Genomic DNA, 17,651 nt, shown 5'->3' with positions numbered 1-17,651 from the left:
AGGCGTGTTGTTTATATTTTTTGATTTTTCCTCCCCTCATTCGTTCTTGCAATTTTGCATTTTCTGCTCAAAATATAAATCCGTCTGAAAGCCTTTTTTTTACTAATAAAAAAATTGTTAACACTTGTAATAAAAATATATTTTTTTAATGAAAACTATAAAAATGATTAACATCAACAATTGTAAATGTAAATTCATAAAAAAAGAACATTTGGCACTAAATTGGAAACACAAAAAAATAGCAGAATATAATCAATAAGAGGACTAGTGATGGAAAAAAATCACCTGGCCACTTTCCACTGGTTTACATTTACATAATATGGCTTTAATTCAATTTATATTGTAGTTGCAACTGATGAAAGTAACTGAAGACTGCCAGAGACCGCTGAAGCTGTCTGATGACCACCAGTGACCGCTGGCGATAGCTGTTGACCGCTGGCTAATGTTGTAACAACTGATGTAGTATTTGCATTATTTACATCAGAATCTTTGCTGTTTTCAGAAGAAGCGTTACTAGTTTCATTGTCACAAATTTCAGGTGCGGTGATGGCTGGATGTCCGGATTTCTTATGATTGTACATCCCGTACTTCGTGTCAAAATCTGTTCCACAAGAACATCTAAAAAAAAGTCACAATATATTCATCAAATATAAAAGTTCTAGGATGTTATTTATAAGGCTTTACAAATCTGGTCAGGTAATAGGCTATTTTAAGGATGCTAATTAAATCCTAGATATCCGAGGATTGGAAAATTGCTTGGTTGCCCCCCTTCAAACTTAGAAACCCCTCATTTTACCGTCCTCAAAATTAAAAAAAGTACATTTAATTTACCCCCTCAAACCTTTGAAACCTCTCATCAATTTACCCCTCTAAAATTAAAAAAGCTTGGACGTCTCTGAATTTAATCCTCGTTGTCTACCAATAAAAGTTAGAGGTAGATGAAGAAACTAATTTGAAGATATTTAGATTTTATACAATACTAGCGGCTGCGTCCCTAGTATCCGAAGGTTTTGTATTTAAAGGGGACAGAAAAATAGCTTAAAACTATCCGAAGAATCAGCTATAAAATGAACAGCCTAAAACCATCCCAGGACCTAAGTGAAGCTTCACTAAAAAGGAAAGCTCAATCAGTTCAGAGTTACATAGATCTTAAGCTTCAGACAAACAAAAAACCTTAGTACTTTATATAATAGGATATACATGTCACGTGTAGTTGTAGCTTACCTGTATGGCTGTGGACCCTTAGTGTGCATTATTGATGTGTGAGTTCTCAGAGTTGCAGCATCCCGGTACATTCTCTTACAGGTCGGACAGGGCCGGGGCTCATGGAACGCAAGTTTTCTATCCTCTTTCTCTCCCTTCTCTAAAAATATTCGTTCTTGTTATTTATTTTTTAGGTACAACTTTTGTTTTATACAAAAATCATCTCGAAAAGTCTTTAAAATATGAAAAATACTTACGTAATACAATGTCTGCCACTTGTTTAAGCTTGACAGCGGCTGACAGCAAGGTGGACAAGTTGTGATTGCCAGTTGGCAGCGCTCCCAGCAGTGGCAAGATTTGGTTTCCAAACACCTTCTCCCGTGAGTCTAGAGTCTTGGTTGCTAACTTGCCTCCTGTTGGTTTGGAAACACCTTCATTTTCTACTTCCGATAATTCATCATTCTGTCTGGTTGTGTCCAGAGTGGGGGAAACAAAGTTTTTAGAATTGGCAGTATTCGGTGCGTGCTTCAACAACACAGATTCTAGAAGATTACTTGAAAGTCTCAGCTGTTTGGAATTTGGCGCGCCATTTTCCACGTCCTCATCAGCTGTTTCTGTTGATAAAGGTCGTCGTAGCTGATCAATGGACAATGACTCAGCACTTACACTGCTGCTCTCAGAGTTGCTGGAATGTGGCCGTTTTGTGGCGGACATATTGTTTATGGTCTGCTGCTGATATGATGAATTGGAAGGTGGTGAAATGTGTTCTGGAGATTTGTAAAGGTTACTAGAGATAACTATTTTTGGTGGTTGGGTAGTTGGCAAGGGGACTGACTGCTGGACAGAGAGATCACAAGGTTCCAACTTTGTCAATCTCCTGAGTATATCAGCAGAATTTGATGATTGAGTTACATTTGTGGTCAAATTTTGTTGTGATAGGTTAATTGCATTGCAAATGACACTGCTAGCTGTTGATGGTCTAGGAAGCATATGAGTTGGATGTGGGGTAGGTCTTATTTGTTGTCTAGAATGTAGAATTGGGGTTGCTGCGCCACTGTTCAATGGTATTATTCCTTGTTGAGATAAATTTAATGGAGCATTTGATGACAATGATAATGGTGAGGATTGTAGCGCTGAACTTAAAACTGATTGTGTTGATGAAAACGGCTGTTGGGTTGTTGGTAATAATTGATGTTGTTGGGGGTGGGAAAAGGATGTTGTTTGATTTATTGTCGAAGGTATCGATGGGGAATAAATTTTATTAAAACTATTATGTGCAGTGGCTTGAATATGATTGGTATAAGCTGTTGCAGTGTGGTTGCTGCTAGTTTCAGATGTTTCAGAACACTTGTCAACATCATCTATAATCTCCTCAATGGTGGCAACAAGACTGTCAATGGATAAAGCTCTGGCAAGGTCTAGGATATCACCAATTCTGTTTACCTGAAATTAAAAATAAAATTAGCAAAAATATTATCGTTTTAGGAAAATCGGACGGCGACTGACGGTGTTTGAAACTTAAAAAATATACCTAATTGACAATTATCCATCTACTTTCGAACTAAGATGAAGTAAAATAGCTGCCTAAATATTAGTTATTTATTGCATCATATAATAGACAGCTTTCCGCGAATAGCAAAATGATAAATTATAGAATTAATTTCGCATTTGGTTATCCCCTACGGACCGAAGGCCCGGTCTAACAAAACTGGTAATAATCTAATGATTTTTCATTTCACTATTTGTATAAAATTGTATATTATACGATATGGTACATGAATTTTCAGTATGGCTGAGAACCGGTTCTAATCCAGTTTCGAAGCCATACTGAAAAAAAGTTTACCTGGATATTAACAGCTCCTGTGTAAAGAAACTGTAGAACAGCCATTAAATCCTCCTTGGCACCCTCAGGTATTATTATATCACTTCCAATAACCTGATAATAACAAAAATAATTTGAAAATATCAATAATCAGTTTTTGAATTTTTCTTTTTCTTTTATTTTGTGTTCTAATTACTAAAATATATAATGGTATCTTATTTAATTGTCTGTGTATTAAGTTATAGTTAAATAATCATTAAGCTTTGTACTGGTCCTTCATTTAATTTTATAGCAAAATAAACCTAAGAAAAGTCGAAATCACCCCCCCCCCCCACCCCCCTAAAAAAAAGACAACTGTGAAAAGTAAGAAAATTAAAATTCTAATAGAAAATCTTTTCTCGTATTCATTCGAATCCGGTGGATAGGAACCGGTTCTCATCCATACGAAAAACTATGTCTAGCATCGTATTATATCCAGCTTTCTACGAATATAGAAATGTACAATCATAAGATTAAAACTAGTTTTTTTAGCCGGTGACTTCGTTACCTCGGGGCTAAAAAACTAGTTTTAATCTCATAATTGTACATTCTATATCCGCGGAAAGCCGTTTATAATACGATGCGAGAAATATCTATTCTTTCATTGGTGTCGGTCCGTACGTTCGACCGTAACAGTGAGCTCTTTCAGTTTGTTCTGACATGCAAGAATTTCCCTATAATTTCAAACTTTGCATGAGGATTCCTAAAAACAGTTAGATATCATATTTAGGAACCATAGCAACTCTATAATCGTTACTAGAAAGTATTTAAAATCAATAATTTGCTTATATACCTGATTGAGAGATCTAAAGAAGCTAGACCCAGCCGCAAGCACCAGGTAGTGTGTGCGCACCCTGGACCCATCCCCCAGGTACAGCGTAGTGTCGGCCAGCTGGCAGGACGGGTCCCCACTTGGAGCATGCCTGCGCTGCTGGTAGGAAAAATCATTATTCTGTGTCGGCGACACAACTCGGTTTATCGTCAACTCTGATCTGTTGCCCAGCAATTGTTCGGCGGCGGCTGTCAGCTGGCTAATTTGGCTGGCGGCTGCGTTGCCTGTGGAAGAGGATGGAGACAGGTCGTTCTGGTTGTTCTGCCATGCATCCGTCAGGGTCTCCAGGGCGTTCTGCAGCATTATCGAGTGACGGGTCCATTTCAAACAAAACTAAACAAAATAAATAATGTTGATAATAATCCTTACAACAAAGTAACAGGGTCTGTGTGTCTGGCGGCTTTTGCTTGTATCGCTGAACCGATATGGTTATCCTTTACATGGTAGCTTCTCATAGGTCCTCGGAAGGGCTTAATTATTAATAATTTTAAGGGCTCAAGATTTCCCTTTTACTGACTATTGACTTTTGTTTACCTCCCCCCCCCCCCCCCCAAATAGAATGATATACCCGCCCTAGCCTAAAAATGAAACAGTAAAAATAAATGTCTCTCTTCTACTTATTTTTATCTCTTTTTCACAGGATGTCAAAATTACTCTCATACTAACAATTATGATGGCAAGAATGAAAACAATCAAAAAGAGGAAAAATTACTTATTTTTGTTGTTACAATAATTTTGTTGTTAATTATAATTGAAAAGGTATTTTCAAAATGGCTTCTAAACCGGTTAATATCCACAGCTCAGGATAAGAACCGGTTCTCACTGAAAAATCATGTATAGGCTCGTATTACAGACAACTTTCCACGGATATTAGAATAAAAATTCTAAAAATTTATACCATTTTGTCTGCCAGGGGCTTCGGCATCTTAGGGCTGACAAAACTGGTTTAAATCTTATAATATTTCTTTTTGATATCCGCGGAAAGCTGTCTATAATTCGATGCGATTTAAAATTAAAATATTTTTTTTTTAAAGAGGAAAGTTAAAAACAAAAAAGATCAAATCCGATTTAGAAGTAAAATTGATTTAACTTTTAATTTAAATTAAAGAATAAACTAAAATCTCTTATCCCATATAAGATTTTTTTTAAATTATCAAAACTCTAGTACTGGCGCGACAAACAAACAGGCTTTATTGAAAAAATCTTTGCTACCCAAAAAGAGAAAGAGTTAAATAGATAAAGGAAGTTTCAAGTGCCCAAGTGAGGTCTATAAAGAACCCATATTAAGATACCAATGTACAGCGGCTAAGCCTACAGAAAAAAATCCTTGAAAAAGATCACGCGCATGACGAGGTGATTTTTTTGCAAAAAAAAAAATAGGCACATTAGTTTATATTTGTTTTCAATTTTAATTGAGATATAAAAGGGCGTGTTTCACATTTTTTATGTTTTTTTTTGTATCATGCAATAAAATTATTGCAATGATAATGTAGCAAAATATCTAAATTTTTAAATTAATCTATTGTTTAATTTTGTGATCTTTGGGTAAAAACAGTCTCGCAGAATTTTTTGTTTTCAAACATTTGGACTGATAGTTTTGCATTTTGATATATGAAACTATTACTCTAATTTTTATATCCGCCTCATTGCAAAATGTTTTTTTTTCATTACTTTCAAGATATCTTTAAAATTGTATAAAACAAAGGGGAAGGAATTATCTAATGACTTAAATCTAATAACAGTGTAGAATAGCCTAAAACCATCCTGGGACCTAAATGGAGAACTTAATAGATTATCTGTGAGATCTTTTCGGACAAAGAGAAAACATTACCATTAAATATATTAAGAAACATTATTTTAATAAACAAAAAAGCATTTAAATGTATTTTAGAGATATATAAAATTAATTATATATTATCTTATGTGACATGGACTGATTAACATAGCTGTATAAAAAGTGCCTGGACCTTTTTCAGAGATCCTAGAGCTTGAGTTACAGCTACTAGTGTTTTGCGCCTAATCATGGTCGTGCGCGTTTCAAAGCACATTCTTTCGCTCAGGCGCTCACTCAGAATTTCGGCTCAAACACACACACACAAATTGACACATATCCCCACATACACACACACACACACACAAACGAAAAAACAGATATAGTTAAGCTGGTCATTGCTTTGCTTACTATATAGGGGCAGTTTTGGCAAATCATGAAAAAGTTGGTATACAAGTAAATACACATATATCAACTTAGATGTATTATACATATGTATATGTGGATAAACAAGGACGAGTACAAACAACAGTAGCGAAGTTATAAAAAAGGGAAGGAAAATCAGAAAAGAAGAGGTTCTTGGTTTAAACCAAGAAAAATAACATGAAATTAATGAAGAAGAAGTAGGAAAAAAAAGAGATAATACACACATATATTTTAGCATTGCAACTGTGCTTCTTTGCGACCGACCGACCGATGCAGCTCGTCGATGGTATGGCAACTGCAACCATTTTAATTATTTTAAAAGTATATTACATAAGTGATAACTATGAAATTGTAGGTTGATAGAGTGTTATCAATAATGAATATACGTGGATATTATGACATGGAGAAAATTGTCCTTAATTGTCAAGGTTGCTAACATTGACATTACTTATTAGTCAGTCCGTTCATCCAGTAGGATAGGAGGGGAAGGGGTAGATTAGGGATCATTATTTTAGCCAGCTACAATTTTCCCTTTATAATCTGGTGTAACATCCAAGAAATTGTATATCCATTTTAACAGTTCTGACAAGAAGGTGATTTGTAAAGAAGCATCGCTCCTAAGAATGGCAAAGTAAACTAAAGGAAAAAGGACAACTTGTCATCCTGTATATGTACACAAAAACTCACACACATACACACACACACACACACACACACTGTACACATACACACAAACACACACATCCACACAAAAAGAGATATATAGGTTTAAATTCTTTTGACGCCCTAACAGGACCTAGCATTTTTTTCTCACTCTTTAAAATTCCCTTAGTCATCAGACATAATAAAAGTAAAAATATAACCTAAATTTTGAAGAAAAAAGACTAATATAATGTAGCTTAAAAGCATCCCGAGACCCATGTGAAGTTTCTATAAATTGAAGATCTTGATCGGTTCGGAAGTTATCGAAATCTTAAGCTACAGACAAATAAAAACCTTACTACTGCTTTATCTAATAGGATAATTTCGTGCCTGAAGCAAAAGTTCTCTAAAACGACTGGAAAGATACTTTCGATAAAGCTATTGGTTTTAGGCTATTTTAATGAAGGAAAGACTAAATTTCTGGAGGTATTGACATAAAAGTTGGGGGAAAAAATTATATATTGTTTTAATTGAATAGTGAAAGTAAGAAGTTATTAACGCAAAGTATTATAAACAGCTTTCCGCGGATATCAAAATTAAAAATTATAAGCTTAAAACCAGTTTTGTTAATAGCCTGAGAGGCCGAAGGCCCGGGCTAACAAAACTGGTATTGATTTTAGGATTTTTATTTTAATATTCAAAGAAAATTGTCTCTATACATGATTTTTCATCATGGCTAAGAACCAGTTCTAATCCAGCGGATAATTATCGGTTTGAAAGCCATACTGTAAAATATTGCATACAACCCAGAATGAAAATAAAAATGGGCATGTGAACCTTGCACAAATAAAACTATCAATCATAAAAATTTTGCCATTAATCTGAGCCTAATGATACACCCGTATACACATAAATCTATTCACATACATACATACATACACACATACATACATACATATACTTCAGTTGGGTAGTTTAAACCATATCAAGTTTTTGGTGGTATAAATAAAATAAACAATCTCCCTTTCATGCCATTGTGGACTATAAAATCTTAATAATCGATATATTATTACTTGGATGTTGCAAGAGATTTGATATACTCTGATAAAGTGTTGCTCGTAGCTGGCTAAAATGACGATGTTCCCATCCACCTCATTTATTTCATCCCCTCTCACTCCTTAAGGATGAACGAACTAACCAATAAATGAGGCCCAAATGAGCAACCTAAATTTATGACAAATTTTCCCCTTTTAATATATCCACGTATTCTATATCCATTAGTAAAATTAAATAAATAATTTTCTTTCAAGACATTGTGGACAATTTAATCTTAAAATACCAGTATCGTATTTTTTTACTTTTTCTTTTTATTATCTCTTGAAAATGGGATGAAGTATTGAATAGTAATTTATAGCATCTAAGAAAACTGGTACTAATTTCATGATTTTTAATTCAATACTCATGAAATATTGTCTGTAATATGATGCTATACATGATCTTTCAGTATGGTGCAGAGCCAGTTCTAGTCCAGCGGATATTAACCAGATTCGAAGCCGTACTTGACAAACTTTTGATCAGCTAGGATAAAATCATCATGAAGATTAAATATCCACTACAACAAAATTGGTTTCATCCTCCCAACTGTAATACATACTTTAATGTTTAAAGAAACAAAGACAACGAATATACACACACACACACACACACACACACACAAGGACAAATACATTATGAACATGTATAGCTCAATCAGTAATATAATCACTTTAAGATATACTAGCGGTTGCGCCTTCAAAATTCAGGGGCTTGATATTCGAACGGGTAGAGAAGGACAGAAACCTAAAACCATCCCAGGACCTTTATAAAGCAAACAAAGTCATTCGGTTGAGTAGTTATTGAAATCTAAAGCTATAGACAAAAAAAGGACCTTACATAGTAGGATAAAATTTAGACATGTACAAAATATCAAAAATTACATTTGTTTCCAAACTTTTAAAATTAAAATTCGAAGAGCTTTCTTTACAAAAATTGAATAAATGCAACATTACGGACAAATTACTTAGGGGCGAGAAAAAGTTATTTATCTCTCAAAATTGTCCGTAATACGATGCTATACATGATTTTTCAGTGTTGCTAAGAACCGGTTATAATCCAGTGGATATTAATTGGTCTCGAAGCCCTACTGAAAAGTAAATGTTAACAATCTACACACCCCTTGTATACGTCCTTGGCCGACGAAAGGAAGTAAAAATTGAATTAAGATTATTATCTGTATTCCTTGTTAGATAAATCTTGAACCCTGGGCTCGGCAGCCGAGCGTCAGCCGCCTGTAAGCCGCAGAATAATTAACCTTTTACAATTTTAAAAAAATCAGCTGGAAGTCTAATTCTGACCAAGACAATCTCTGTTCTTAAAACTTTTTTCAAAGGATACTAACAACCGGTTTTAATTTAAGGCTTAATCGCGGCTGCCGAGCCCTGTCTTGAAACCCAGGAGACAATGCACACATTAAAAAAGCCATAATTAGACAGTAATAATAAGTATAAAATGAAATTATTAATATTTATGGCTTAGAATTTTTTGTGTTACTGTCTTTTCTTTAAGACATAAAGGGTGTGCAAAAAAATGCGGAATTTTTAAAATTGAAATTGCGTGGCTTGTGTAAATAGTAGAAAAATGTTACGCATACCGTTAGAACCCTATGAACTGTATTTTTGTAAATATAAGAACGGTTCCTGTGCTACAAATAATCCAGGAGCTAGGTGGTAAAATGTCCCAAAATTTACTCGCAAGTCAAGTTTTAAGTCAGTTGGGACATTTTAACACGTAGCTCCTAAACTATGCGTAGCACATGAATAGTTTTTATATTTCCAAAAAATAGACTTCTTAGCGGTTCTAACGGTATGCGTAGTATTTTTCTAATTAACACAAGCCGCGCAATTTCAATTTTAAAAATGTCCGCATTTTTTTTGCACACCCTTTATATGTAAATCATTATAATTACAGAAGCTTTACTAATGGAATTATTATTACTTTGAATTTACACCAGATTATCATGGACTCTAATAAAGTAAAACTTGTAGCTGGATAACATAACGATCCCTCCCATCCACTTCCTTTTCCCCTTTCCATCTCCTCCTACTGGATTAAAGAACTGACCAATAAATGATGTCCATGTTATAAACCTAAATTTACGACTTTTTCCCCCCTCTCATAATATCCACGTATATTCTGAATCTATTGCTGTATAATAATATGTATTTGTCGGTATTGATTCTTTATCCTGGAGGCAGTCTAGACTAAATCCAAAATCTAAGGGTCTTGAGGTTAAATTGAAATACACCCCCAAATATGATGAACAAAATTTTTCCGTCTGTAGATTAAAACTAGTGATGGAAAAGTTTGGACACTGCTTATTTGTATAGCCCAATCAAGAAAAGTTTCAATGTTTTAATCTTTTGATGTACTAATTATGGATAAACTTGTCCTTGTTTAGTAGCTCCAAGCAAAACAAGTATTCAGAATATGCCATAAAATATGTATTTAAAAGGAAATGTAATTAAATGTATTGATACAAATATATTGGATCAAAACTTCAAATCATTCCAGTTTTTGCTCTGATTTCATTCATGTTATAAAATCAATATTATAAATATTTCAGGGATCTAAAGGGATACGACAATGGCCGATTATTTGGTGTCACCAGTAATGTTACAAAAAGTTAAAGCTACGTTCTGATACTCAACTTAAAGAACCAAACAATCAAATTCAATAAAAGTTCCTAAAGTTGTTAAGCCAATTAATAAGAAAACGATATTATAAAACTTTGGGGACGAGTGTAATATACAGCTTAATGTGAAGGGGAAGGTGAAAAATAGCTTAAAACCAACCCAAGACACTGAATAAGAAAAAAGGGATCTAAATGGATAAGACAATGACCGATAAGTTAATGTATATCTCCAATGATGATACACAAAAAAACAATTAGTTGTTAAATCGTTTAGACACCTAATGAACCAACTAATCAAAATTCAATAAAAGTCTCCAAGGTTGTTAATCCAACAAATAATGGGGACAAGTGTAATAAACAGCCCAATGTCCCCACCCTCCCTGCATTTCAATATAATTTATCATTGCAAATAATCATAGAAACCAACAATCATGAGAATTTTTTTTTATTTTACTATTTATATATTTTTATGGTTTTATAGTTTTAATATTTTTAGAGATATATCTTTTAGTATATACGCAAAATATATTTGTCTATCCTATTATAAAAGGTAGTTTTTTTGTCTTAAGCTCAAGTTTTCAATGACTACTGAACCGATTTAGTTCTCCATGTAAAGGGAGCTTCACATATGTTTCAGATGAGTTTAGACTATTTTATTTTAGATTTAAGTCTTAGGATGGTTTTAGGCTATATTTCTACCATTTAACCATTCCATAAAATACAGAGCCCCTATAAGTTAGGGGCTCAGTCGCTAGAAAAACAAATAGAAAATATAAAGATTTGTTAAACATTAAATCTTTGGGTTTGTAGGCCTATATCAGTAAAATAAAACCCTATTGTAAAAATGTTTTGCTTTTTATATAAAAAAAATCGATCGATCTTCAGATTGTCTAATCTATATATAAAAAGTTTTGGCGTAAAAAAAGGTTGCTTTGTTTCCATGAAATTGCATTCTATTGTTTTTATGCCATTTACTCAGCTAGCTCAGGTCGTGACCTAAAATGGTTTAAAACAAGGGCATACACCGGTAGTTTTGAGGGGGGATGGGGGGAAACTAAATTGTATTATGTACATCATTTAACAGAAAGTGTAAGAATATTATATTTTATATAATAAAAATTATATAATTAAGACCAGTTTTGTGAGCCCCGATGGGCCGAATTCGAGGAAAGTTGACTGTAATACGATGCTTTACGTCATACTGGAAAGTAATTTTAACCTTTTTAGCAGCACAGGTACTATATACTTAAGGTTTATCTGTCCGACGTCATCACATTAGAGCCGATAGTTAAATTGACTTAATCTTAATTTATAAAACTTATTTAAGGTTTCAAGTTTCAACTGTTTTAATTGATTTTCTTGTTGATGTCATATTTAGTGATTTATTGTCAACTACAATTGAAATAAAGATTTTTTTCACATAGAAGTTAAAAAGATTTCAAAATAAAATAAATTTTGTTTAAAATATCTTTATTTATTCGGATAATTTGAAACATCTTCGATGCTACTCACTAGATACGCCCTTGTGTCGTTTCTCATGTTAAGTATGATGAATTTGTTGAGTGGTAGTGGGGGAGGGTGAGGGGGGGGTTGAGGAGTTTTTATTTTAGGCATTTACCACAATATTTCCTGTCTGTCTATTTATGATTGCTTCATAAGTAACCGGAGATTTTTTTTACAACTGGCGAAGTTTAGGTCTTATATTAATGGATATAGAATATACGTGGATATTATAACAGGGGAAAATTGTCATCATTTTGGAATGAAAACATGGAACTCATTTATTTGTCAGTTCGTTCATCCAGTAGGAGGGGAGTGGATGGGGGTATCGTTATTTAAACCCACTGCAAGTTTCACTTTATTAGAGTACATGATAATCTGGTGTAACATCCAAGTAATAATATATCCATTCTTAAAACTTTAAGAAAACAACGATAACTGAGTTTATTGGTAGCGCAGCTATAAGATTAAAATTATAGGGTTGGGCCGGATACTTTTTTGGCCGGATACCGGATATCCGGCTGATTTCTTATGCCGGATATCCGGTTCCGGCCGGATATCTGGCCAACGTTCGATATCCGGAAATTTAACGGTTAGCCGGATATCCAGTGTCAAAAATCAGCCGGATATCATGAAACCGGATAGTTTTAATATCCGGTATCCGGCCGGATATTAAAAATGGCCGGATATCCGGCCCAACCCTAATTAAAAACCTGGAATAATAAATTAAAATTTGGAAAGTATTATGTTATATTGCTATCATATATCTTAACTATACAAATATTTTGATATTTTTTTAGCTGGAAATAAAAATCTTGATTTGTAACAAAAAATAACTTATATAACGTAAACATGGACGAAAATATCTAAAGATGCGAAGGAGAACTAAAAAGGTGGCAGTTACTGAAAAATTACTTAAATTAATAAAAAATATTATTTTAATTATAATATTGCATTGTAAAGTTAGTAAAAATTTAAAATCAACAAACACAATCCATAAAAAGTTGCTGGATTTCAAAGCATCAACTTCAAATATAACTTCACTAAATTTGATATTTTATAAGGAATATTATCATCAATAGATAAATAAAGTTATAAAACAATAATGGGATGTGTATTATTACATTATTAAGTAACGAATCTTCATAATCTTTAATATATTTATTATTTAAAATTAAATTATTTATTCTGCCATTTTAAACATAAGCGTACAGTAGGGGGGGTATAGGAGGATGTCAAGAACCCCCTCCAATTTCAATTGGCAAAGCCTGCCTTCCTCTTTTTTGCCCCTGAGAAATACACCCCCCTCTGACAAAATCCTGTGCACGCCACTGATTTCATTTCAATAAGCAAACTAAATGCTGAACAAATTTACAAGAAATGCCTTAAAAAAGGTAGAATCTAACCTGACCTGTTAACAAAACCTGATATAATTTTACCCAGGCTTAAAACGTGATATTCAATATTCAGTTCACTTACAATTAAGGGCCCCTTTCAGAAAAAAGGGTTATTCTTTTTAAAAAAAGATATTTTTTGAGTAAATAATAACTTACCTTTTCTATTGGCGGATGAACATTATTATTTGTAAAATTCAACATGGCTCCGCGTTTTTTTTTATTTTCTCACAAATTTTCAGATTTTATCAATTATGCAATTAAAAATAGCTTAGTCAAGCCCTTGACTGACTGCCTGCCACTAGGAGGAGGAGCAGCACGTTATTTGAGGCAGTTAGGTCGCAGTCAAACTGAGTTTAAAAACCATGATTCTCTCATTTTCTGAAGAGAGCGGTAATTCAATCCTCTCTCTCTCTCTCTCTCTCTCTCTCTCTTTCTCACATATACTCTTTCCATCTTTCTCTCTCTATCTCTGTACTGTTCATTTCCCTCAATTCATCCCCCCCCCCCCCATCTCCTACTATTTTTGGTTTTCTGCTTTCGTGTTAAAAAGAAAAGAGAAGCGCGGGGCATGACAGGATAGAAAAGAGATTTCAACGGAATCATACAGAATTTTAAAAAAACTGTTAATTTTTCATGAAAAAAAGATTTTTCCCCTTTTAAAAATATTTAAAATCAACAAAATACAAAATTTACTGGGAAAGGGGGAAGTAATTTCGAAACATCATTTTGGAGAAAACCAGGTCAACCTTGGCTAACCCCTCTCCCCCCCCCCCCCCACATGTATCTCAATTTGTTGACAAAAGAAGAAGTTCAAGTACCCTCCCCCCCCCACCCCCCATCTCTCTACTCTTAAACTTCAATGTGGGGCGCTCACACGCACACACTCACAATGACCAGCGATTTTTGGTTTTCTTCACTTACATATATAAATACACTCTCGTTAGAATATACCGCTCTCTTTGCTTTTTAGAGAAAGAAAAAAAAATACATTCTTCTTTGTAAGGACAAAGAAGGCTGTTTTTCCCGAATCATTTTGTTGATTTTCAAGTACGTGAGTGAGAGTGCGCTACTCTTACACTGGGTCTTTTGTCCCCATTTTATCTTTATAAAGATATAGAATTATAGGTTGGTTTATAAGAGGAAGAAAACATGATGTTAAACTGTGTGGGAAAGGGAGCTACTAAGCCTATAGTTTACTATGACCTTATGTAAGGTGTGACCTAACATATAAGTGACTAGGCAGTGCAGAGGAGGGGGGGGGGGGGATGGAGTAGATTACTTTTATCATGGGGGGGGGGGGGGGGCTTGAATAAGAAGGGCATGGGGTGGAAGCTGGCTTACTAGACCATGACTAGGACATTTTACATCTTCATCTATTTTCTTCTCATTTTATCAAAATACGTGGCAATTTTAGAGTCTTTTTTGCTAGATTGAAATTTAAACCCAGCTAGTATGGCATTAATGGCAACTTTTATTATATCTGATGTAAATGTTTATATTGTAACAATGTCCACTTTTAATTATTAAAATAGTGTTGACGTTAATATCCGCATTAGAAAATTAGCCATGACAACTTTTAGCCGTTTTTTTAGCCAGCTGCAAGTTTCACTTTATTAGATTAATGCTAATCTGGTGTAAGATCCAAAAAATAATAGATCCATTGGTTGCATTGATATGGGAAGGGTAATACGGGGCATTGATCCTAATGGATAACGTGATTGCTTGTTGTCTGGAAGGTATCGGGTTCGAGTCTGAACATCGTTTCACATTTGAGAAGTTTAAACGGTATTTACAGCTGCTAAGCCTGGCACATACGACTAATTAGAAAAAGTGCAAGAAATGCCAGGGCCTGCAAATAGGCGCAGTTCATTACACAGTTAGGACTTTGAAAAAATTGTCGTGCAATCAAAGAGGGCGTTTTTACCTACTATCTGATATGTAATAGAAACATGACTAAGGCATCTAAAAATAAAATATATTTTGCAAGAACCCAAAGATTTTTTGCCTTTAAAAAGGGACATTATAAACCATTTGCTAATCCCTGTATCCAAAATTTATTAAACTAAGCAAAGGAAAAAATTCAATGATTGACATCGTAATATTTGTAGTTTTAGAGTAAAGCTATTCTATAGTTTAAAATTTCTCAAATTCTAGAATAGTTATCTATCGTATTCAGACAGCTTTCCGAGGATATTGAAATGAAAAATTTTAAGATTAAAACCAGTTTTGTTAACTCCGAGGGGCCGAAGTCCAAGTCTAACAAAACTGGTACTAATTTTATTTTTATCTTAATGTTTGTGGAAATTTGTTTATAATACGATGCTATTCATGATTTTTCAGTATGGCTGAGAACTGGTTATAATCCAGTGGATATTAATCGGTTTCGAAGCCATACTGGAAAAGTTAAGAATATTTCATGCATACTGGATAGGATCCAATCAACAATAAAAGCTGTTCAACGATACTTTATTTATCTAATCAGGAAAGTATTTTTTTCTATTCTTGTTCTTGTTCTTTTTTTTATATTCCCTTAGAGTACAAAATTGTTTACTGTTAAGGAGCTTGGCTCCAGGGATCTAAAGGGATAAGACAAATTGACAACGGCTTATAGATTGATGTACAATCTCAATGATGATACACAAAATCACCTCTTATATAGATTACAATTAATGGTTGAAACGTTTGGACACTCAACTTTATGAAAGGACCAATCAAAATTCAGTAAAGTCCCCAAAGGTGTTTACCCAACGAATAAGAAAACGTCATTATAAAACTTTGGCAATTATTGTGATAAACAGCCTAATGTCCCCTCCCTCCCTGGTTTGGCTCTTGTGTTGTCCCACCCCCACCAAGTATTCAAATATTGCAAGGGATATTTAGTTTGGTGTCCAAACCAATCAGCAAATAAAACTTCCTTACATTTGCAACAAAGATTAATATATATGGGAGGTTAATCTTTTATTGGAAGGGTAACTATAAGAAGCTTCACTGTAAATGAGAACCATATCGGTTAACAAGATTCTTCGCTACAGACAAAAAAAGTTTACTAGTTTATATAATAGGAAATAAGATAATTCAATATAAATTTTAAATTTGTGTTGCAATGTTGGCACATCACATTACTACTATATTATGCTGGATGTACAATATACGTGGATATTATAACAGGGGAAATAGTCGTAAATTTAGGTTGCTATTTCCCCTGTCATTCATTGGTCAGTTCATTTATCCAGTAAGAGCGAAGGGGATGGGGTAAAGAGGAGGGATCGTTATTTTAGCCCATTAAAAGTGTCCCTTTATAAGAGTACATGATAATCTGGTGTTAGATCCAAGTAATAATAAATCCATTATATTATGATACTCTCTTCTTCAACTTTGTATTGATTATACTTTTAGTTGTTAAGAATAATACAATTTTACATTCTTTAGTTTCTTAAACAACCTCGGCTTTACAAGTGATTGGAATATAAAATATCAAAATTGTTAAAAGCGAAGCTTTTCTTTAATTAGTGTCGTTCCGTCCGTAACAGTTAGCTCTTTTCTTTAATCTAGAAATGTTAAAATTGTCCTATAGATCCTAAACTTTCCATTGTAATTCCTGTAACAAGATTTAGGAAGCGTAACAACTCTATATAATTGCCAGAATTGTTATACGTTTATTTGAAAGGAGTGGGGACAAAACACCTAATTTAAAAATGCCTAACTAAAAATGCCTAACTAAAAACACCTAAGTTTAAAAATACCTAATGTTAAAAACACCTACGTTAAAAACACCTAATTTATAAATGCCTAATTTAAAAACGCCTAAATAAAAATGCCTAACTAAAAATACCTAATTTTAAAAATGTCTAATTTTAAAAACGCCTAATTTAAAAATACCTAATTCTAAACTATCTAAACGTCTAATTTAACAATGCCTAATTCTAAAACATCTATTTTTTTCACTAAAATACTTAAAATTTTGATAACAGTAATCCAATTGGCTGAAGGATCTTGCTAGTCATTGAACCAATATGGTTCATCTTTACAATGAAGCTTCCCGTAGTTCATGGTTTATAACCAGCTCATACCAATAACAAAATTAATTCGGAAGAAAATCACGAAACCTATACGTGTTTTTCAGCTGTCGTTGGGGGGCAACACATCGTAAAATTGACGACCTCTCCATTTGCCCCCCAAATATTATTTTAGATTTATTTTGCTTGTTGGTTATACCTTATTCCTGGTTTATAACGCTTTTGGGGAAGTTACCAACACCTTCCAATGAGAAATCGCCCTTTCCAAAATTC

At 33.7% G+C, this 17,651-nt stretch overlaps 1 protein-coding gene across 1 annotated transcript; it reads right to left on the bottom strand.

Moving 5' to 3' along the window:
* Window positions 1–117: 117 nt before the first annotated feature.
* On the bottom strand, window positions 118–13,709 carry LOC145317828 (uncharacterized). The gene is made up of 6 exons (XM_080159102.1): window positions 13,519–13,709; window positions 3,858–4,229; window positions 3,047–3,139; window positions 1,461–2,646; window positions 1,225–1,363; window positions 118–618 (listed from the first exon to the last, which is right to left on the bottom strand). The coding sequence occupies exons 1-6, from the start codon at window positions 13,561–13,563 to the stop codon at window positions 336–338; spliced, it is 2,118 nt and encodes a 705-aa protein (XP_080015228.1). The 5' UTR covers window positions 13,564–13,709; the 3' UTR covers window positions 118–335.
* Between the last annotated feature and the right edge of the window lie 3,942 nt (window positions 13,710–17,651).

This window comes from Acartia tonsa, chromosome 4 (genome assembly GCF_053477335.1).
Source record: "Acartia tonsa isolate MP-2025a chromosome 4, ASM5347733v1, whole genome shotgun sequence".
Classification (NCBI taxonomy): domain Eukaryota; kingdom Metazoa; phylum Arthropoda; class Copepoda; order Calanoida; family Acartiidae; genus Acartia; species Acartia tonsa.
Note: the sequence above shows the minus strand (reverse complement) of the source record. Positions and strands in the feature narration are given on the sequence as shown.